The 26032-nt window shown below is 37.5% G+C and overlaps 1 protein-coding gene across 1 annotated transcript in view; it reads left to right on the plus strand.

Moving 5' to 3' along the window:
* LOC132929186 (paired box protein Pax-5) overlaps positions 1–26032 on the plus strand; it is a 69059-nt gene that overhangs the window by 35506 nt on the left and 7521 nt on the right. Inside the window, exons 4-6 of the mRNA XM_060994343.1 lie at positions 9667–9832; positions 13441–13638; positions 24295–24680. Coding sequence (XP_060850326.1) covers positions 9667–9832; positions 13441–13638; positions 24295–24680 — 750 coding nt within the window. The remainder of the gene's footprint in view (positions 1–9666; positions 9833–13440; positions 13639–24294; positions 24681–26032) is intronic.

Consider the following 26032-nt stretch of genomic DNA (forward strand, 5'->3'; position numbering starts at 1 on the left):
CGCGATAAACGTAATCACCAATCATAAAATAAAGATGCCCTAAAAGAAAACAATAAGAAACTTATTCGTTCGTCCATGAATTAAAAATTTTTATCAAAGTAAAAAATTCCATTAAAACAAATAGAAGAATTCGATTTCTTTCGAACTGTCTTTTGTTTCTCTCAAATAATCATAAAATTACTTATGAAGAATATAAAAAATACAAAAATAAAAAGAACTGCTAAATTTTCTGGCACGGGCATTATACGTTATTCGTGGTTAGACCACGTTTTCGTCGAATATTTCAAAGGCCAACGCCTGTGTGTGTGCGTGTGTTGGTGTGCGTGTGTGCGTGCGAGTGTGTTTTAAAGAGAAAAAAGAGAGTAGCGGAGGTCGTACACTGCTCGTACCGGTGAAGTTTCAAAGTGTTGCGACCATAATCTGCAAACAGCATTGCGGGCTTGTGCGATCCTTGATCCTCGGACCGTGAACGGCCCTCCGCGGTATTATTTATTTCTGCGGTTGTTTTCCGAGGGATAATCCAATCTTGAGAAACCGGGTGTATAATAAACAATGCGGGGAGCTTTTTAAGTGCTTTCCGCCCACAACAGCCTTTATCTTTCCGTCTACCCCATACCCCCCTCACCAGCATCTCTACAAATCCGCGTATACGCATCCCCGCCTGATGTTCACCGTTTCTTTCTCCATCTCTTTGACGACGGTATTATAAAACGGTAATGGCAAAAATACAAGCTCGATCCTCCTCCCGCACCACCACGACCACGACCACCAACGTCTCATCAGTTAACCAAACTCACACCCGCTACTTCGGGTACATACATTTGATGTATATCAACAGTTTATTTATATACACATATATTTATGATGTGTGTGTGTAAAAAACTTAACAAACCACCACTCCTCTCCGTCGTAAACCACTTTTGATCATATAAACCTTCCCGCCGTCTCTTCGGTCAAAGCAGAAAAAGCGTTTTCACAATTTTCACAAACCCTGGAATTAATTTCTCCTTAACGACGAAATTTCTGCGGCTCCCTACCCCATGTTTCTTTAATGGAATCCTATAAAAGGCTTGTTTTGCACTTTTGTACCCGACCGAATGAATATCATTATAAAACATATTAAACGAGATGCGAAATTATTTATTATCAAAAGTTAGGTTCTGAAACATTCATAATATCTCGTTGTCGTCGAGCTCATAAATCTCTCAACAATTATATTAAGTATATATATTTTGTGTACATGTTATATATTATTATGAACGATTAATGCAAGTACTCGGATAATAAAAAAAAATAAATCAACGTAATGCGATGTTCGTCATTTAATTATAGTGGCTTAAATCGATTATTGTTTACAAACGTTTAGATATTAGAAGATGTTAGGTATATATTATTTATACAGAAAATATTTACGATAAAACGTCGTTATCTAGCGTATGTTGACAAAATAATAGTTTAAAAATGATTTTTTTTTTTTTTAAAGCTTTGCTCTCGTTACTACGACTACGACGTTGACAAAATGAGAATTAAGCTTATATAATATGCGAATAAGATTTATTAAATATGTATCTTTTCCGTGTATATAAGTAAGTATGAGTATATACGATAGTGAGCAGTATCTTAAGGCTTCGCCGTTCGTTTCTTCGGGAATACGAATAAAATATTATATGCACTGTGGTGGTGATATATCGAAGGGAAGTCGATGAGATATTCCAGCAAACTTTGGAATCGTGAGAATTTCCCACCAGGTTCTATATTATTATAGCGTCTTCGTCGTATACAATTGGAGAGTAGTGAGTACGAATGTAACGAGCTGAGGAAATACGAACAGAAAACCGGACCATTGTGGTCGGCGACCGGCGTAATCGATACTTTACTGGCCATATTCAATTGCACTTGTGTGACAAGAGCACTGTGAGATATTCGTGATTCCCGGACACACCCGAAGGCACAAGCCACTCTGAAATCGAAACTGCGATGCAACCTTCGTCGTCACTAGGTGTCGTCGACGGCGAACAGTACACGCTATACGAATACACGTGTAATGATATTATAATATTCGTATAGTCTTCGATTTCCTAGGCGTGATATTCAGAATCACGACATATATATACGTCGTACGCGTGTTATAGCCGCATGTGTAATATCCATATTCGGTTGAAGCAAATGTGCAATTCAATAATATTTACACGAAAACAATACATTGCATATTGTTTGATATTATATAAAATATGTACCGACAAATCGGACTAAAAAAATATTATTAAATTCGAAACGGTTAGATAATGATATAATAATTATTATTATTATTATTTACCCCAAAACGAGTTTCAACAAACTAGTTTGTTTGTTTATAGCATGTAGTGTATTCGTGTATGGACAACAATATTATATTTAATATTATTTTTTTTTACATTTGGGATCAATGGGTAATCGTTCGGTAAACATCCGACAGTATATAATATGTAGTTCAAAACACTTATATACATATAAATATACATACATACCTTTATGTATACATATTTACCTTATAGCAATATACACTCGTCGAATCCCTCTTTCGGTAGCTGCTACTGTCAGCTGCATCACTGCTATTATTGTTATTATTATATATACCTGATTCATCCTAACACACCTTTTGCAGGCTTTTACGATCAAGTGCCCCCCCCCCACATTCATGACGTACTCGCGCCGGTTTACAGTTCCTCGCTGTATCCCTCTCGCTCAATCTCGTTCGAGTAAACGAACCTGGCGTTTAATCGATAGGGATATATTATTATACATACACGGCTGCCGTCACACATATCATATATACCTCCTGTATACACGTCGCGCGGGGTAGCCGTGACAATCCCGAATTTATTAACTCCCCATTGTGCGCTCCGACGAGAGGGACACACACACACACAAACAACAATATAATAATAGTGTTATACCGCCGACTTGTGCAGCGTCTGAAACTGCGAGGGACGTGGTTGACTATACGACAATGTAAAGAATTTTAGTATTTTATTCTCTTTTCAATGTGTATAGGTAACGTTTTGAAGTTTTTTTCTTTTATGACTTTCTGACACGACGACAATTGCCTCATCGTCTTACCTCGTCGCTATATATAAGTACTACACGTCGGTCATAAAATATAAAATACGGTTTCGTTCAAAGTGTTGTTTCGTACACGGTAATATGTTTTGCCGGCGCGAACACAAGTGACGTTTAAGTATCGGTCCAAAGGCTACCACAACCGTCACCGTCATCGACGACGAATAGCCGTTCCGGTAAATCGATCATCCGCGACCACGGTTCAAAACACCAGCGCCGCTCTGGCTCTGTTTCTCATTTTCAATACGACGATCTAAATCCGTACCACAAACGATTTTAAGCGCCGGCGTCGTTAATCTCCTGTCGTAATAATATCCGCGCATTTTTATTTTGGACGTTACCTAATCCCCAGCACGATATTATAATATTATCGCGTACGTTTTTTGACCTGACTCGCGTGTACTATAATAATTGTTATGGCGCATCGCGCCGCTTAACGTCCACTGCAGCGGTAGGTACGCGCGATCGTCCGCGCAGGGCGCAGGGCACGCAGCAGCAGCACCACACGGCCCGGCGAATCTATCGTCGGGGGCCACCCACGCGGGCCGCGGCACGACAGCCACACACATTGGTGCACACACACACACACACACGTCATTGCGCATCATTAACCGCCGCGCACCGCACGCACGTCACATCACGCGGTCCCGTCGGCGCGCGTGTTAAGTAGCGTTTTTCACGTGTCGTCGTGTGACAATCGTCACGAGCGTGCGACAAATTCGCGTCGGGACCAGCCGTGTGAGACCGGCCGGTGGCGTGCGTGCGGGCGAAACGTATAACGTATATAATCATAATAATATGTGAAGAGGGAAAAAAAATGATTTAAGCGTCACACGTCGTTTAACGGGTCTTTTGATGAGCGGTGGCGGCGGCCAAAAAGGCAGTCGCCGCCACACGCAAATCGTGTAATGTACGACGACGCAGCCGCGGCCGATAAACGATTGACGCCGCCCGCGGTACCGCTGCACCTCCGCCGACACCGCCGCCGGCCGACTCGACGTCACGGACGATTGTGTGTGTGTGTGTGAGTGTGTGTGTGTGTGCACTATATGCGTGTGTTATGAGCACCGGGCCAGGAAAAGGCGTCAAGTTATAAACATTTAATTACCGCAGCAGCCGTGCGGTCTTGCAACGTGTGTCCGTATTATAATTATTTATATTTTTCTGCTGTACATTTTCTCTCCTATTTATTGACGTTAAAAGGCGAATAGATATTTTATGCAATAGCCTTTAAATAGTTTATGATTTTTTTTTTTTTTTTACAAAAAAGTATGCGTCCTAGTTATTCGAGTACCTACGTGTGTGTACGTGTACAACACTTATTGTGTATGAAAAACCTCGATTCGAAAAAAAATAACGTCCAAATATAATATATATATATATACATAATATGTCGTATATTGTATATACACGTATGTGGTATGTCGTACCTATGTATATGTATAGAAACGCTTTTTTGCCTTATGTGTGGCATTTCGATTGCCATTCCCCAAAGGAACCATTACACGGCACAAAGGACGAGCGGGATGGAAACAAACGTTTTGTAACCCGTAAAGCTTTTGCGGGCGCGGTTTAATAACACAAAAAGCTCTGTGCTGGCTTTTTCGACTTTTGGCGCTTATTAAATATTTACGGCCCCACTACCACCCGTATACGTACATATACATATTATACACTATATATAAGCGTACGACAGAGTGGAAAAGTCGGGAAGAGAGAAAGAGAGAGAGAGAGATAGAGTGAAATGGTGAGGGGTGACGTTCGCGGAGATCGAGAAGGGTGAAAAAAGCGTACGTAAAGCGTTTTCGGGTTTCCGGTCCGCCCATTGGCCAATGGCAAAGGGTCCTACAGGAACCTCCGCGCGGCACATGCGTCATCCACCACCACTCTGACGTCTCTCTGGCAATACGCGGTGACGGTGGAAAGGATTTTTGACGGGGGCCCAAAAAAAATCAAAGTATGCGCCGTCGTGGGGTGGCTCCAACGGGGACGATTTCAAATATTTACGAAACCCACGAATTCGGCACGCTTCGACGCTGCAAATAAATAAAAAAAATTTCTTCCTCGTCACATAAACCGAATGAATAAACAGGATTAGAACTCGCGATACAAGAACGTGTGCAGTGCAATACGATATTATAATATTGTCGTCTGGGTTAAAAATAAAACTAACGGTGAAAGATCAACATTCATCGACTATTGTAGGCCTATACTAACCTGCAGCCTTACGAACAAACTATATATTATAATATTCTATATTATTAGTATAGGCACTACAAAATTGATATTATATAGCTGCAGGTATTGAGAAATTATTTGAAGTCAGATTTTTCTTATTTGCACTTTGGTTAAAAATAATTTTTTTTTATTGTTGTATTGCGTATTTATATTATTTTTGCCGTCTCTCTTCGGCGGCGGCGGTGACGGCGGTTGCAGCAACCGTATATAATAATAATAATATTATAATATAATATTATGCAAAAACAGATAGAGATAAAATAGTATAACATGATAATAATATACAAGAGGATAAAAAGATGAAAAATCAGACTCCGCGCTTATGTGGACGACGGGGGTGTGCGGAGGCAACGGTGGGGAGGTGGCCGTCCCCACCGCGCAAATCCCTTTGTCCCGCCCACCGGCGGCGGCATATAGGCACCACGACGACGACACTGCCGCCGCCGCACATAAGCCACCCCGGCCGGTCGTCGGCGGCGGCGGATACACATATTGTGCACGTCGTCGCGCGCGCACACACGCACACCGTTAGTCGTACTCGTCGTCGTCTCTAAGTCTCTAAGTCTCGTAGTCGTCGTGGTAGTCGTCGTCGTCGTCGTCACACATCGCATCGGTCACAGGATTCACTACCCCTCCCCCCCAAATTATATTGCGCCCCCTCGCGACTCGTGTTCGCCGCGTGCGTGTTATGTGCCGGCATGGTGTTAGGCGGCGATTCCGTTGTCGGTGAACTCGGCGCGGCCGCCACCAAACTGGATCCGTCCTGCAATATCGGACTGTTCTCCGCGCTCAGGCCAGCCATGGACCTGTCGACGGCCGCGTACCGGTACAACCAGAACATGATGGAATACTACACGTGTGAGTACCGAAGCACCCGCGTGCCTGTGAACTTATATAATTCGTAGGTCCCTATATTATAATCATCGGCACTAATAACACTATAATATTAATACACAACTACCTATCTAGCGCAATACTTATGTGCGCAAATATTATGTTTGATAGTATGTCTGAGTGGTTCGTACCAAACGTAGGACATCAAAATGTTGGGAACCTTTAATGCACTTAAACCATGTTAGAAGCATTTTTTCCTTATAGTCTGCACCGTATCAGCGCAATAATAAGCGTAGACATCGCATTCATATAATGTCATATTTCCAATATCGTTCGATGTGAGTGCACTTGCGATCATGTTTTCAATAGCCTATATAGTTGGAAACCTTTATTTTTAGCTTGAATATAGACGCTGGAGGACCGTTTTATTTTGTTGCAGATTACCTATAACATGCGATTATTCGTGTGCGCGCTGCAAAATATATTCGTGTATTCCAACCCGACGGTTGTCCAAGTCAAACGCAACCAAAATATAATATGTCCGTCCCGTCAACCGGGAAGACGGCCATAGCGATATCTTACCCGAAATATCGAAATATATTCGTTTTAATTCTGTCGTAGGTACACACGCACCAATTAGCCGGGAAAAAAAAACGCTCGGGCTTGATTGGCACAATAATAATACAAACGTATGCAACTCTCCTGGCACGATATTTGGTACCGTCCAATTAAGATTTCTTCTCGGTCCATTCGAGTAGACGACAACGGCTCTTGATTGTCTTATAGACCAGACAAATAGTCATTTTCGTATCCCAAAAATAAAAGATTTAATTAACCACAAATTACCAAAACTGCCGTTGTATGTGGAGACCACAGTTGAAGCTATTTTTGTTGTTCATCGCTTTTGTGTGTTTACCATGCCAGTACGTTTAAATTTAAATTTTATTAAAACTTTTAAAATCGTTTGGACTTATGATTAAAAAATAAAAATAAAATTGCTTTTTTTGTTAATATATTAAATAATACATTTATCATTGTTTTCTGTACTTACAATTGAATAATTGTAAAGCTTTTAAAATTCGGATTGACCGGTACATTTTTCTTTACGTGCGGATTATTTGATGATACCCAATTACAAAATAGAACATTTAAACTATATCAACGTTGAGAATTTACTTTTTTTTTAATCCAGTAAGTATCCGGAGTAATTCGTTGTAATATCAATAATGATATCATCATGATTATATTTCAGACACGGGGCGACCAATATATATATACATTGCATACACGTCGAGTGGTGTGTGCGCGCGTGGCCCTTTAATCGACACTCGATTCTATAGGGTAGATTCATTAAAAGCAACAAGGGCGAGTAATCCCAAAGGGCCAAACACTCTTAACAGGGATAAAACTGCAATCTCTGTGTAGGAAAAGTTACTGATTGTTTTCGCAACAAAAACCGATCCAATGTGGGCAGTTTATCTTTTAATGCACACTACATGGTGTGTTTTTTTTCACGTCTATATCGACCACCGGAGTACACGTATTTTATTATTTTATTTTTTTAAATTGAATTGTATACGCGACTCGAAATGGCAACGATGTAAAGTTTCGTCAGAGATAGCCGCAGTAAACAAAATACAAATCCCATACGTTATACGATAATATATAGGTAATATATGCTTGTATTGTATACATGTAGGTACCGGTTCTCTACGCGATTTCGCAGGGTTTTTTTTGTTTTGAAAATATAAATATACCAAAATAATATTGTAGTACGATAAAAAAAATAGTTATCATAGAGTCGACTCGTTTTGTTATGCGGCGAGGTCGTGAATCGAGTGCTCTTCACCGAATAAACACGGTCGTGTAAGCCGCGGCGAGAGGTGTAGGTATATTATTTACACGTATAAATATAAATTAGCGGAGGTTTATTGTTTTCACGGCGGCGCGGAGACTCGAGAGCCACAACATGTCGACCCTTAATAGCCACCGCCCTCTTAACCCCGTCGTCGGCATACTCGAGGATAATCTGCTTAATTCGTCGGCCGACCCCCGCAAAGCCCCAAACGAGATTATCTCGTTAGACCATCTGATACGCGCGCACACGACTGCGGGTAGTTTTGTCCGTAATCGTAAACGCCACGTACCACACCCACAAACACCCACAAACACGAATATTTACACACACGCGCCCGCGTGCAAACGGCCCAGCACGATAGATTTTTCGTACGATATATGCATTATTATTATTATTACTACTATTATTATTACTGTATATATATGCTGCGCGGTATTATATTGTTGTTGTTGTCGTTGTTGGCCGGCCGAACCGGACCTTTTCACACTTTTCGCCCGTCCGATTCGGACCGTCCGCCACTCATTTATTGTGCGGTCGTTGTAAACAAAATGATTGTATTAAACCGCCGCACGCGACCTCGCACAATGCAGGCAGATGTTTTAATTAAAACGCGACGAGCTTTGCCCGCAAATAGGTGTGCACAATATTATATTATATCGTTATTAATAGTTGTTTAAAACGTCGTGTATTTTGCATGATGCCGCCGCGAATATCGTTTTCCCGTACGGCGTCGCCGGCACACTGAAAACGCCGAACACTATAATACATAATATATTGTTATTTCTAACCGTTTCAATCTTGGCAATCTTCGAAACGATAATATTGCAGTCGTCGTGGTCGCGTAAATATTATTACGATACCTATCGCGCGGTCGAAGAAGTCGCACGACGTACACTGTACGATATCATATTATACACCCGGCAAGCTCAGAGAACGCGTCGCGATGTGCATAATATAATGGTCGTCGCGGTGTAACAATTTCGTGTGCGAAGCGGACGTTCGGAATGCGTTCGTCGTAAACCTAATAATAATGTAATATGTTATTATAATACGTACAGTGTGACATTAGCGAGTAAAAAACCGGGACAATACGTGGTTGTGGTACTAATAATAATAATATTTAGGCACTGCGACGATCGCGTACAACGATACTTAGGCGTGTATTAGGTATATATATATATATATTATGTGTGTGTAACAATTATCGGTTTTCGGGGATTTTTTTTTTTATATATATACACTCTTGAGTTTTGCGGTGTGGCAATAGGTGTATACATACGAGTATATGACACACAGTAGTATGCGATCATAACCGGCAGTGTAAATATGCGTATACGCGAAGACGGACAAAAGAATAACGCGTCCATCGAATCACCGTGTACCCATACGGTTAGTCGTGTACGATATAACAATATTATGTATATGCAATACGCGATTTATATTATTATTATTATTATTATTGTCCACTGTGTAATATATTATAATATATATACGTGTGTGTGTATGTGTATATGCATATAACTAGTACATAATATAATATTTAATACTTGAAATCGATCCTTTTGTTTTGTATCTTCGCCAAGGCTATTTAACGAGTACACATATTATAACAGATTATTGTTTATTGTCGTTCGCAGGTCACGGCGGTGTAAATCAACTGGGCGGAGTATTCGTAAACGGCCGACCGTTACCGGACCTGGTCAGGCAAAGGATAGTCGAACTGGCACACAACGGGACTCGACCGTGCGACATATCCAGACAGCTCAGAGTTTCTCACGGATGCGTTTCGAAAATCTTGTCCAGGTAATAATCATTGCAACGACGGAGAATTGTTAAATTTTTCCAATCGCATATATATATATATAGACCAAACTGTATTATACTTTATATTATATCATGCCATTATCGGTTCTCCCGAAATCTCGACCGGTAAAAATACCATTTTATATTTTGCAAGCTGCGGCCCGGCCGAAAGCTCTACCGAGCGTAATGAACTCCAATGTATACATTATTTATAGTATTTATCTCGCCGGAATCATCTCCGTGTATATCAACTATCAACTGTTACGCCGTATTAAAAAAAAAGTCCGAATACTTGAGTGTATACCACGAACAAGCAGATTATTATATTTACCACTAGATTAAAAACCTTTTAAAATAAACAACCGGCGACTTTTTATGGTTCTAAGGACGATTTCCTTTCTTCTCTGGTATTCATATTTATTTTTTTTTAGTAACGTCCAATTCAATATATGAAACAATTACCATAGTATACCGGAACCAAGATAATGGATCTACTCTTTCGAGCCTCAACCGCAACCGATGTCCACGGGTTTTTCCCCCGCTTCCGGTTCTTCCTGGGACAATATCGTCCCTGTATAATATATATATATATACATTTATATTGTATTTGTTTTTTTTACAAACGTACCCTAATAAAATAGAGAAGGTCGTAAAAACCATGTCGCCGCTATTAATTTTTATGTTACTCTCCCATCCTCTCTTACCCGTACGTTCTATACGCGAATCTTTTTGCCATTTATTTTTTTTTGTTCGCGGAAACGGGTTACGCGTGCTGGTGTATTACATGCATTATGCATTAAGGCACAAGTGGACCTACCAACAAAAAAAAAAATATCAAGTACGCAAACTTCATATTGTGTCTATAGTCTACACACATAACATAATATACGTATATATATATATATATATTCGTGTATATTATTTTGCGATAGAAGTACCCTAAATTCGATTTAAAAATATAAATTGTTTGTATATAATTTGTATGATAATACGCCGTAATCAAGAGCATTGGGCGTTCGATTATAAAGTTAATAGCATATAATATTTTCACGCCATTAACAAGAACTGTCATCGAAATCATTCGTGTGCGTAATAATAATATGATTGCTAGCAATAAATTTGCATTATAGATATATCCGTACGCTTTAGCCAATATCAACTGCAAGAACTCGATTGAAACTCGACTGAAAATTATATTTGTTCTACTGTCTGAAATTATTTAAATATTATAATTTATATACATAGAGGTACTCTCAAATTACATCGTCGTAATGTCAGAAGCTTTATTGTATATAATCAAATGAGTTCTAATAAAATTGTTAACAGTTCAAAAACGTACGTCCGCGTGTTGTACCTATATTATGTATATTAACAAAGACAAAAAAATTAATTTACAACAACTGTGGCGCGAAAACCATACCTACACACAATCGAAACTGTTTCTCTCTTTTTTTTTTTCGTATTTTAAATATAATATACTGCCACTGCATCGTAGCCCGTATTATATGTACGTATATCGCTTAGAGTATCTCCCATCCGATCCGTTTCTTCCGTCACCGTCTCCCGTCCCTCAGCCTGGAGCTGCAGGCTCTGTCGCAAGTTTCCGCCCGACGCGAGTTTTATAATAACATTAACCGCGGCCGCGTGTATTATATCCGTGCGGCGGCTTCTGGGAAGTGTCACCGCCTGCGCGCGCGTGCCCAGGCTAAGTGCAAAATTGAGTTAGCTATATACGCGCGAGAACGCGGTGGTGTATAATACGGTTTTAGTTCGGTCGGCGGCGGCGGCGGCAGACCTATAATAATAATGATGATAATAATAATAATAATAATAATAATAATAATAATATACGCGACGAAATTATTATATTATATAGGGTCGGCGGTACGTGTATATATACATTTATATAGACCGCAGTGGCAAAAACAACCGTGAAAAATCGTTGTATACGCCCGTCCCGCGAACAATGATTCTCGATTATATTATATTATTTATTAAATATGATTTCCAACACTGCACGCGCGAAAGGGTTGCCCGTCGACGGGACCGTGTATAATATTGATAAATTCGTGAAAACCGAACAGCGATACATCTCACGGCGGCGGCGGCGGTGGTTTCGATCCGCTAACACGTCACACAATAATAATAATATATGCATATTGGGCAATGATATTGTAATATTACGAATATTATTGCGCACGAATGTGTATACGATATAATAATATTAATTAGTAATCGTATCACTTGGAATTTTAACGGTGTACATATATTATATCTGTATAGGTGTCGCCGAGTATGAATATACATACGGTCGCTTACATGCAATATAATATATCATAACAATCACCTGCACAATACTGCACAATACTATTTCTGTATATTCGTGGATTTTATCACGGAGATCGGCTCCCGGATCACAATAAACAGCGCACGCCACATATTTTTATTCGGTTTAGTGTACTGTGTATACGATAATAATAATAATAATAATAATATTATAATATCGTGTGTGTGTGTGCAGGCGGTAGCGCAAACGACGGCTGTAACCGTGTCGGCGGCGGGTCCAGTTGCCACGGGGAGGGGGTATAGGTGAATTAATAATCGTATATCTCGCGCCGACCGCGCGTCCAAGAATAATATATTATTTTCGAGTCTTGTGTATTTTTTCGGATAAAAAAAAGTGACTTAAAACTCTTTGTGATTTGCGTACACCGGATCGTATTTTCGACTCTCGTGATTTTGGCTCAGGTGTAGACATTGACAAACTGCTATGTACTATAAATACCACTTTAGATACGGAGATTTTGGGGTCGAAAAAATACACCGCTTTAGAAACACAGTTCTAATTTAACGACTCGTTTGTTCCAATTAAGCTGCTCTGAACTTTGCGTTTTTAATGCGTCGAGACAATATTGTCAACGCGATCACTGCGGCGTGTTAATTGAACCGTTCTAATAGCAAGCTGACTAATTTTTCCCCAGCAGTTATGGTTTTTTTATTTTTATTTATTTATTTTTTTAAAAGCGTTGTACATTATTTTCAATACTCGGACTAAACAGCGTCAGCGATATTAACATTTCACCGCGTTCCGCGCCCGGCATGCAAATACTTTTCAGCAGTGTCGTTTTTAAAAGCACCGGAAACAATGGTCGGACCTACATGAATAGACTAAAATCTGCATTTTCTATATACTATACGCGGGACGTGGAAAGGACGAAAAAATTACAATCTTCCAAACACAATGATAATAATATATAATGTTATGTGTGTGTCTGCGTATATTATTACTATAATAAATAATCACTATATAGCTCCTTTGTTTTAAACGGGATCGTGTCCCGGAAGTAGGGCATCTTCATATGCATATAATGACCAACGGTCATTTTCCATATCCTGGTGATATGACCACCGTCGCGGGGAGAAGGCCTTTCATATGGTAAAAAGGACGCATTGTTTTTTGCAGCACTCGGAGGTGTGCCTTTTACAGAAAACCAAATGCGGTGATCACGAACTCAAAATATGCGTGGCCACCACTGCAAACATATAATAATATAATATTGTGTAATATCATGTGTGTTATCGAATGCTAACATTTTGCTCATTTTCAGGTATTACGAAACTGGTAGTTTCAAAGCCGGAGTTATCGGAGGTAGCAAACCCAAAGTGGCTACGGCGCCTGTTGTAGATTCCATAGCGAACTACAAACGAGAGAATCCTACAATGTTTGCTTGGGAAATCCGTGACAGATTGCTGGCTGAAGGCGTTTGTACTCAAGACAACGTACCCAGCGTTTCGTCAATCAATCGGTAAGCAATATTTATTATTTTTAAATATACGGTGACAGTATAATTATCAAGGTATATAATAACCCAGTGTACTAATACAGCGTAATATAGTATAGACACTTGCATTTTAAATAAAACTGTTAATTAAAGATAAATAAAAATTGTTCTGTAGATTTTTGAAATTAGGTCGAATTAGGTTGGTTATCTTTTTAACATTTATAAATTTGTTTAATTTTTTTTTTATTTGAATAACGCTAATAACATCCCATATGTCAATAATATCGTTTTATTCCCTTTATTTTAAATTCAACAACTTGTTTGATTAAGATAAAGACCACTGGGTTATTACAGTAACTTGATCGAGGGGCCATTAGAGATTACATGATTAGATGGTGATAGAAAGCAATAACAATAAAAAGGGTGTAACGCCCGGGGATTGGAATATGAACGAGGGGAGGGGGCTGGTAGTGTATATGTTTTTATTAATCGCAAAGTAGTAGAAGCGACTGCACCCGTGGGATTCGGTGGCGTTTTAATAAAATTCCTTGCCAATACAACACTATAATAAATATATATAAAAGTATATACGACTGAAGCAAGAACATTTACTATACCAAAGAAGCAGAACGCTATACATAATACAAATGTAGCTGTATCGAATGAAAGTATGAAACTTTTTTACTTTTGAAGTCCGACATGGTTGTGCGATTTGTCGTAGATGTTAATAATTATTGTCGGATTTGTAACGCAAATCGCGCATTAGTTTATACCCTATAGGACATAGATAGCCAATAATTCGTATGTGTGAACAAATCAAACGCGGATTCATAAAATTCGTCATGGAACAAAGAAGGACCTACAGTGAAAACGACAACGGGAAATTACGTAATAATTTCTTGGCGTTGAGAAATTTCCAATTCAAATTACTGATAATAACCAATACCTACTCTAAAATACATTTATATGTATAATAAATATTAATAATAATAATAAATAAAATGAAATTATAATAATATCACATCCAAAAAATAAAATGCCAATTATTTTTTTGTTTATATTCGAAACTAAAAACTTTTCGAACAATCACATAAACAATAATTATAAATAGTCTTGTTGTTTAAATAAAAATGCATATTATACAACATACGTTTATAATATTTTTAAATTTCAAAATAATTATTAACATTTATTATGAAATAATTTTGTATTATTTTATAAAAACACTTATTTATACATTATAAAAAAAAAATTGAAATATTTTTAAGTTCAATAAAATGTTAAAAGAATTTAGAATTTAATTGTGATAAAATTATACGATATTATTCGTTATTATAATTATTAACAATACTAATGATACACGCCCAATCAAGTATAAAAATACACGTGAAAACACCCCTTACTGTAACCCGATACACGATAAAATAATGTTCGTCGACGTTGTCTATTTAAAATATTCAGTGCTGAAAAAACAACCCGGACTAGACCTTTGAACGTCGAATAATACATAACACATTACAATGTTTAAGCTTCACTAAACTCGCATTGTTATCGATCATCGTCGTTGTCGTCGTCCGAGGCTGTTAATCATTGACGGCCAGTCGAAACGGAAAGACCGGCGGCGGCGGCACATCTGTTGTGCTGCAAAAATCATCGGGTCGTGTTATTATTATTAATATCATTATCTTCATAAAGTCGCGCGGAAACGCGCAACCTGTTGTGTGCGTTTTTCACACCCTCGCACCACTTCATATAAGAGAGGTCTTTTTATTCCAGTGGCGGGCGCGCGCCCCGAGTGTATATATACACACACACTCAGTGTACACACGCGTACATACGGCTATTTATCATTTCCGTGCGATTGAGTCGAAAAAGGCTAATCTGAAAACGATAACACTCTGTGCACGGAATCGTGATGACTCGATGACTCAATGACCCGTCCCTCGCGTTTAACGACGCGCACCATCCGAAAATCACATTTCACAGTGGCGGGTTGCTGTGTAGTAGCAGCAGCAGCGGCAGTGGCGTAAGGCGTTCAAATCGAGCGCGAGCGTCCGAGTCAAAACACCAGACGCGCGACGTTGCTATACATCGCGCAAACACGAGCCGTAGCTCATAAGTACCTTAATAAACCGTACGAGTGATACAGTCTTATCATCAACAAGTACGGGTAACACTACAGCAGTTATACAACAGTCAACTATACGTCTATACACTGCAGAAGGGCCACAGGAGCTGTTTTGGCGGACACGGTCGAATACGACGGCTAGAGCATATATAATTGTATGCGCGTACAGGAAAACGAATGCAAACCATGTATAATGTATATAGTATATATATATATATACGCGCGTGTGTGTGTGCTTAAAGAAAATAGAACAAAAAAACACTTTTGTCGAACGCAGTCGTATATGTATACGCGCACACACCGACACGGCAAATGGGAAAAGAAACGTGCACTGGATTCTTTGCGATATCGATCTCTCCCTTCTTTTTTTCTCTCTCGACCCTTTGAGCAGCCATTCGCCCCCGTCAGCGTCTTCTCTTCCCGCCCAAGTCACTTTCCACGACTTCCTCCTTAACACACACACACACACACCGTCTATGCCGCCTGCCCGCCGCCTTGCGTTCCGACCGGAAAACCGTGGAAAATTGTACCCCTTTGGAGTTTTTCGTGTGTGCGACAGCATACATGCCAGAAGCTCTGCGCACATAATACCAGTCACTATATTATACCGTGTAAACACCGTATGCGCTCTTTGCACTGTTCCCATCGGTCGCAGGTTTTTATTACTCGATAATATATATAAACAACGCTGTGTCTAATGACGGCGTACTTGTGGTCGAGAGATGACAATCTACCCCAAAAAATAGCCCTCACCCCGTTAGAGCGTTTGTGAAAATCCGACGACGATGGTTTATTAAATGTGACAAATCGACCGAGGGTGTGGACCGTACATCATCACAAATAAAATATGCAGCGATCCGAAGATGTTATCAGCATCGCATATGTCGGGCTAGTAGCATTTTAAGCATCGATTTCATACAATACGGCTATATGCAGTATCCAGTGACAAAGTAACGCGAAAATTTAATTACCATGTTCATTATATATTTATATCACATGGCGTACAAACGTACAGATCGATAGTACTGTATTATATTATATAGGTACCTCCTGTCGTCGAGAGAGCCGAATATCAATATTGGCTCAATTGTATATATTTTTTTTTATCTATCGTACGTTTCGTACACGAAAACTGAGCAGCACTGAGCTGGAGGGGAAAATAATAAAAACACACGTAAGCACAATGGCGTTTTCCAATCTTTCCCACTCCAGTATCCACACGAAAACCGCAGATTTGCCACGGTAAACTGAACCCGCGTCATGCTAAACACTTTAACAACACTATATAACCACAAACGTCACACCACAAAATGTGTCCTATAGTGTCGCAATAATATGGCTGAATGAGTACAATATGTTCGAATATTAAATTCGTGAAATTTTATTCTTGTACAATATATTAAATAGGCAGGTACCTACTATATTATAGTGTACATAATGTGTATGCATACGCTGTAGTTTTCCCACTACGTACTGCATGTAAATGGTAGATCAAATTCATCTGTAAAATGTCGTACCTACGATATTACATAATAAATAATAACTGTTTAGGATCTAATACATATATTATTTTATTAAAAATATTACAAAATTACAAAATTATTACATACTATTTTGTCTATTAAATTATATTTAATTTTTAAGTATTATTATACTAATATATAGTATTTATAATTCTATACTTGGGATATTAAAAAAAAACAATTTATTATGCATTTATACTTGATATTAATATAAACACCGAATTCTAATAAATGGAAAATACGGAATATAATTAATGTAATTTACTTTATAAAGAAAATGTATAATAATTGATTCACAGAATTTACATTTTACGCTAGCTACAAAAAAATACGTTATTAAAAATTAAAATAATGATATTATAGGAGCATTTACTCATGGTAGTTATGGAAGTTAATTTTTAAATTTTGCATGATGAAGTATAGCTAACTCATATTTTTTGCGAAACTAGAACTGAATCAATAGAACCATTATTAAAATAGAAACCTTTTGAAAATCATAAAATCGAAACTCTATTGAAACCTCTCTTTTTAATTTTTTAATGACCTTAAATAAAACCCGATCTGATATTTAGAGGTTGACGGTTTTTCGCTATATTCATAAATTATTTTTGATTATAATAAATGATTTTTACTTAAATTAATAGGCGTTATGAAATTTATAGGAGCATTGCAATTTCGAACTAAATAACTCGGAAATAACTTATAAATCATAATAAAATACAAACAAATATTATATTATTTTCTTATAATAAAAACAAGTACTAAAGTATATTTTTGCATAGATATATAAACTAAGTTTTTATTAAAACAAAAACATATTATAGCAATTAATATAGCTAATATCAAAATTTTTATATTTAATATTCATAGTATTTTACTTTTTAAGTATTAAATAAATGAATTTGTAAATAGTACGGGTTTATTCTCATATTAACCAAAGACTTATCTTTTTTTAAAAAGCAAAATCTATTATTTTACCCTGTTTATTTTAACTTTTAAGTATAGGTACTTAAATTTAAATTAATCTAACTGCATATAATTAAAATATATGTGAATGCATTTTATACAAAATAAAAAACGAAGTAGAATAAGTAAGGCTACTTTTTTGTGGTTCTGTAGCAACAACAATTTAAATCATGAACCTATTAATTTAGATTAGTAAATTGGTACTCATAAATTTACTAATAATGAGTTTGTAACTCTTTACAATCATATAAGTATGTATTGTTATTTAATACTACAAGCTATGCGATATAGTGTGTCGCCATACATTGTATATATTTATATATCAATTGTTTTACTTTTTTACACTATAATATTTCATTCAATATTACACAAGTTTTATGAATTTAAAGTAAAATATATTTTCTGAAAATCTTTCTTTACTTTTTTTTTTATCTTAATTTAATAATATGCTAACATGTATGTTAAGAATATGACTAAAAAATAAATAGGTAATAAAAATAAACTGCATGGTCCATATTTTTGAGGGAAGTACTATAATTTTTTCGACGAGCTAAAAACCTGCCTACGAACAACAGGCCGACGTATCGAAAAGAGGGCACCTAAAATAATGTAATTTTCCGTGTACGCGAACTGTGTACACACTACACGCATAATCCTCGATTACGACAGCGGTGTATGTAATACGCGGGTCTGTCACCGGTGGCTCATAGTGGCGGAATAACGACGACAAGGACTTAGGGTCGCGCACCCCTTACGATAATCATAATAATATATAACGGCAATAATTCCACCCCGACGCCGCGTATCCGGCCAATCGGACGCGGCAAATACCATTATAATGCAACCAATCGCGTCGCGAGCACTTCTACATCACTGTACCACGGCAATATAATAATTATTATTATTGTTATACGGTACATATAGTTGAAGAGTACACGCTTATCGTTTACTTTATTATATATTATATATACATAAGTATATTCCAGTGTTGGTTCCAAAACGAACTTAGAGAAATGTACTCGGGCCAAAAAAAATAAAATGAAATCATTAATATTAGGTTGGACAGGCCTCTTCGTACGATCGTATTGGTATATTATTCTGTATTGTGTTCGTCGTCGATTATTACCGTGTATATAAGTACTACAGTAAAAACAATAATAATTCGTCCATCACGTCCATTATTGATACAACATAATACATCACGTGAGACGCTTTGGTATACTTACACTTATAATAATACAAATAATAACAATACTGTAGTACCTACAGAATAATATGTCCACCATGACGACGTTACATTTCAGAATCGTTCGAAAAAATAATCGATCCGAAACCGAAAAAAAATTTAACTGTGAAATGAGCATTTTGCTTGTTTTAAATTTTTTTTAACGACATTCGTTTTGAGATAATCGCTTAACCGGAAAACCAATTAACCCAGATTTCGTTTGCATCCTAATAGTCAATCAACTCGCAACTGTCACTTTAACCAAACACTGTATATTATATGTATATATATAGTATGTAAATAGGCATCGACATTGCCAGTTTCTAAATTACTCGGTGGTACGTTTTTATATTATTTTATTCGTAATTAACGTGGTATACTAATCTATTATGTAAGGCGTACTTCGGGGTCCATAAAATATGTTTGGTTGGATATATTATTATAAAAAATAACCTAATTAAAACAAAACTTTTATTGTTTCATCAGTTTTATTTATTTTTAATAAGTACTCTTATTGCATTTCAACATGTCTATATAATATGAGTATTTTTAATAAATTTGAATTACAAAATATTTTCGTGTATAAAAAAAAAATAGGACAAACAAATATTATATTATAAAATAATGGTTGTCTGCAACTATGAGTATATTGATTTTAATTACTGACATTGGTTTTATTTTCATGATTCTTTTACTTTCTTCTATTCATAAAGTTCCGGATTGAATGAACTTGTTAAACATTTCAAGTCAAGTTGAAAACTTAATTTTCTAATGAACTTGATATTCTAACTAGGTAATCAGTTTAAGTGACTATTGTAATAATTTAGCTTCTTTCAGTTAACTTAAATATAAATCCGTAAAGTTAATTTTCAATTGTTTTGTTTAATCATCCATTAACTTTACACTATATATATATATATATATATATCACATAATTTACTAGGTTTTAATTAAAAATATAAACTAATAAAATAAATCGACGATGCATAATCGAGTATAATAATGATGATAAAAATTGTATTTCTTAAATTTTTATACGCGTAATAATTTTATTAATTACAAAATACAAAATACAGTCAAAATCTAAAAATTGGAAAAAGTTCTAAATATGCACTATGACGAATAAAAAAAACAGTTCAAATATTTTTAATGGACCCATTAGGCGATAATAATTTTAACTTAATCATATCCATACGATCATATACTAAATTATTTTCGTTAATACAGTTAAATAGATATACATACATTACGTATAAATAGATATTGTAATTTTTTTTTTATGTAAAACAATCGTTTTTCCAGAAAAATAAAAAAGAGTAATAACTTAAAAGTTAAAAGTGAAAAACACTTACACTTGAGAGAAGTTAAAACTCGTAAAACCCAACGGAAGAACGCATATAATTTATTATTTTTACAATACGAGTAATTAAAAACGAAAGATCGATTTCGACAAGAACGTTTACTTCACAGGCAATTTCGCCTTAATTGTACCTACCGCGCGCATAGTTATGTAATGACATAACTAATGTATCTTTGTATTAATACACTGTAATATATAATAAAAGTAATAATAATATGCGTTGCGGAAAATCTCTAGACATCGATTTATTTTAACTGCAAGTTGTTATACGGTTGTTTGCGACAACGACGCAGCCACCCTAATCCAAAATATCGAAAAAATACCCCCTCACTTCACATCCACGTAGCATCAACACCGTCGAGGGCTCAGCTCGCCCGGCAAATCGTCGTGGTGCGTGTTAGCTCGTGCGTTTCGAGAGGCTTTTCTCGGGCGAAACGTGCGCTGGCTTTCCGGCTACAAGTGAAACGTTTTACTGCGGTCTGCGCTTGCCGTCATCGTCACATATACATGAATATATACACGCATACAATATTTAACGTAGGAAACACGGTCGGTGATCACTGCACTAACGTCTTTAGAACATAATACGTATTATTTTATGTTTATATGTATATATTATATTATATTATTATAATATGTATGTATGCGATCCACCGTCGTTCTCAAAGTATTATATACGTATACACAAAAAAAAAAGTATCGTAACGCACTCGGTTCGACGGGGACGTGCTTGAGGAACGTCTGTATGTGGTGTGTGTGTGTGTGTGTCTGTGTATGTGTATGTGTGTGTGTGTGTATGTGCATCTGCCCAAAGACTCCCTGCTGATCATTGTGCGCGCAACTCCGGCAAAGTCAGTTTGACTTATGCATTTATGTGTGTGCGTCGACGATCGCTGCAACCGACTTCACTCCATCAATGCGCCATTTGCACAATATAATATATAAGGTTCATACAATAACCATAAAAGGGACGTGTGCCCCCTCTCGACGGACCCTACTGTACGTTGCAGCAGTTTATTATTGTTATTATTATTACTATTATTATTATCATATACTCGATGAACATGTTTGCCCCGCGAAAACCTCGTTCACAAAACTCATTGATATGCTATTATAATATAATATACCACCACACCACACGCTCAAGATGCAAACACTGAATATTATTACTACGTATTATTTACCACTCGACTATATAATTTTAGCGCGTGTCTTGAATAAAACTTAATGCTGCAAGAAAAATAATATATTATTATTAGTTATTATTATAGGTACAGAATTATTATTGGGTTCCTTTTTATGCTTATAGTTTCAAGCAGTACTTGGCACTTTAGAGTTAATTATAACTGTGCTAAAACATTATTCAGCCAACCACGCCAAATAATATTTATCTGTCTAAATGAATAACTTTTTTTTAATAATTTATAGTCAATAATATTATGATCTTAAAAATGTAAAACAACTATATAAACACGTTAATGAACTTAATGTAAAACTTAATTTTGATATACTACTGTAAAAAAATTAAAAAATACTTTGGTACCTATCTCGGCGTGTTCTAATAAAATAGGCAAAAATAATAATTTTTTTACCTATTTCCTTCTTAATATCATTAATCATTTTATTATTATAATAAATTGTACTGAAATATCTATAATATTTCAAATTATTTATACTAAAATATATAAATATTGTTTCACAACAATAATATTATAAGTTATAATCTTATATACATTATGTATGTGTATAAAAATTATATATTTTTTTTTATCCAACATTGAATATCACTTTTATAGTGTATTACTAATAATTATAAATATTAATATTTATTTCCAATAGTATTACTGAAATAATATTTTAATAACTAACTATTATGGCAATTTAATTTTTAAACTATCAATCCGATTCTCTATAAATAAATATAAGCACCGAGCTTACTGTTTACTATTAATTTATTAGATGTACAAACAATTAACTGTTCGCCAAGGGTTATTTTGTGTTATTATCTTTTTTTTTAAAAAAACTTTACCTGTTGACACGTCCGGTCACGCGTTCATTTATGTCAATAAACAAATAGAGAAGTAACTCCGTTTAATTCCATGCATTATGTTTACTAGCCCGTAACAATTTTTGGGGAAAATGCGTGTAGCTGAATAATATATGATTGTCAAAAACAAAAGTCGAAACTGCCCATTGTCCGCACCATCGGACACACACAAACAGTACACCAAATAATGATAATAACAATAATCACCAAAATCCCGTGGTCGAATAGTTTTTTAAAATAATAGTTTATGTAATAACATGATGTAATATATTGTGATATTATTGCGTTTATAATTGCCGCAAAATTTAAAGGATATTTTTGACATTCGAACAATAATGGAAGGGACGCACATTAAATTCGCTGTCGATCGGAATGCATATCATGAGAAAAATCGTGGCTTTTGTCTCAGCGCGGGACGAGGGTGGTGGCCTCCGAAAGACCGTAATAAATTTGCGGGACGATGATTAATGTGAATCGTTACAGTATTAAAAACTAGTTTGGGAAAAAGGACTCGCGGGAAGAGAGGGCACGTGCCCGTCACTGGGCCGGGCACGTGCGCACCGAGCTTCCTGGACTTATGACAATTACCATAACTGTTATTGCGTTAAGTTATTAATCTACTCGATAGGTTCTCTCGCACCCCTTAGCTCACTTTTTTAATTCATAAGTCACCAGACTGCTATAGAGTTTACAATTTCTCTCTCTCTCTCTCTCTCTCTCTCAATCTATCCATCTCGTTTTCTTCACCTCTCCCCATCATATATTATATCGGCGTGCAGTATAAATTCGAAACGCGTAACAAACGCAAAAGATACGGTGCGGAACATCGTCTAATCAAACGCCGGAGCGCGCGTATATAGCGATACAACGTGGTCTATAATTTTCGGTGCGGGGAAAACGCAATTCCGCACTTAGAAAACTTTTGCTCGCACGGAAGGCGATCCGCTACGTCAAAAGAGGTGTGGTGCGCATTGCCCCCTTTCCCCCCATATACGCGCGCGTTGTATATATCGTATGTATATACGTTGTTTCTGCGGGGCTTTCGGACAAACGGACCGCGAAGCTTTTAATATAGTTATGCGTGCATTGTGCCGGCGCGTAACTTTCGGCCCGAGTTTAAAAGTTGCCGGTCCCCGAGGAGTAGCACTGGTTCCACCGCTGCTTTTTATACGTTAGCGCGGCACAACGACTGCTGCAGTCTCCGCAGTGGCGAGTGTACGCGCGCGGCGTACAATATATCATTATGTTGCGCGCGCCCGCCACAAGTTTTAGTGCAACTCGCCTGAACGACGACAATAACTATTATTATAATGTTTGTTTTCCGAACCGTTAAATATGCTCATTGCCACGGCGGTTGCTTAATTATTGTATAGCCACTTATAAATATATAACTATCCGGTCTAATGTTCCGCCGTCGCGTTATTGTTGCAGGATCGTCCGGAACAAGGCGGCCGAGAAGGCGAAACACGTGCACAACCAACAGCAGAACCTGCACCACCATCAGAACAGCAACAGCAACGGTAGCACGGGCGGTCCGCCGAGTCAACAGCATCATCAGCAGCAGCAACAACAGCAGCAGCAGCAGCAGCAACAGCAACAGCAGCAACAAGGATCCGGTCCCGTGTCGGTGATAGCCCACGCACCGGCCCCGCAACAGTCGGCCGGCGGTGGCGGTCATCTCCACGACCGGTATAGCATAAACGGTATACTCGGTATACCGCAACACGACCCCAACGGTAACGTGACCACGGCCAAACGAAAACGCGATCTGGACCATCACCACCATCACCAACAACATCAGAATCACCATCACACGGGTAAGCATATTGCTCATCTATATCGTGTTCGGGTGACCGAGCCTGCTGTTTTATTATGTCGGGGTTCCGCTATACCTTTTTTTTTTAAATATATGCGTACGGATGCGCACATCCGATAATATCTTAGTTTGCCGACAAAAGTTCGTGACGTACTTAACCTAACCTAACGTGTTATATAAACGTATTATACCTTTGTATATTGGACATACGAAACACAACACTAACCTAACCAGATTACCGGAACTTGGATTAATAATAATGTAACGTAACCGCTTACCGTTTACGGTTGTCGAGAATGTGTGAGCGCGTGTTTCAGTTTGGAAACGGAAGAAATGGGGGGGGGGTCGCAATGTATGTTCTCTTTGAATGAGTTTTTAGTGGATAGAAGCAGTAATATGTAGTGGTTGAACGGCGGAGGTGGCAGAATCGTAAGAGTAGGAGGTGGATAAAGAGGATAACGATGACGACGGCGACGACGACGACGAAGGGTATACCGAAAAGTTCTACAAGCTATATTGTTACCTAGCAACGCTCCATTACACCGCCATAGTTGTCCGGCCCGCGCCGTCCCTCTGGGCGAGGGCGACATCCTTCGAAAGCTTTTACTTCACTCTCCTCCTATGTACACCCTTAACCTCGCCCGCCTTCCTCGCGGCCGCCGTCTTCCTTTTCTATATACTCGTATATGTATATAATATATATATATTATATGTATATACACATAAATGTGTATGTGTGTGTGTGTTCGTTTTCCGATAAGTTTATACCGTTGCCGTCGCCGCCGCTGCGCTGGTGCAGCCGCCCGGTCGACCGTTACGAACATAATAATATATCCCCCTCTTCCTCCGCGACTGCCGCCGGTGGAAGTAGAAAACTACTTTCCACCCAAGTGCGTTACAGCCACGTCGGAAAAGTCTTCGACGTTATTACTACTACCACTGCTACTACTACTACTACTTCTACTAGTAATAATAATGATAGTGTAGTAGTATAGTAGGTACAGCAGTGCTACCGTTGGCCCTTCGACTTATCTAGTGCGTAGAGAGGATGAAAAGGGGTAGATGTCTAAACTGCAACGCGCTACCTTATCTATCTGCTTAGAACACAGTACTCTCGTAGTTTTTTTAAGTACTTCTACCGTCGTTTACTATTTTTTTATAAATATTTCCACCGGTATTATAATACGTAAATTATTATAGGTACTTAAAATAATAATTCTTATTTTCATAAAAAACGGATGCGAAAATTACCATACACCCCTATTTCAATTATTTATCGTATAAATAAAATTGTTCATACCTATACTTTCTCATACACTGCATAATATATAATATTTAGTTTTATTAGCGCGT

The sequence above is a fragment of the Rhopalosiphum padi genome, chromosome 1, assembly GCF_020882245.1.
Source record: "Rhopalosiphum padi isolate XX-2018 chromosome 1, ASM2088224v1, whole genome shotgun sequence".
NCBI classification, from domain to species: domain Eukaryota; kingdom Metazoa; phylum Arthropoda; class Insecta; order Hemiptera; family Aphididae; genus Rhopalosiphum; species Rhopalosiphum padi.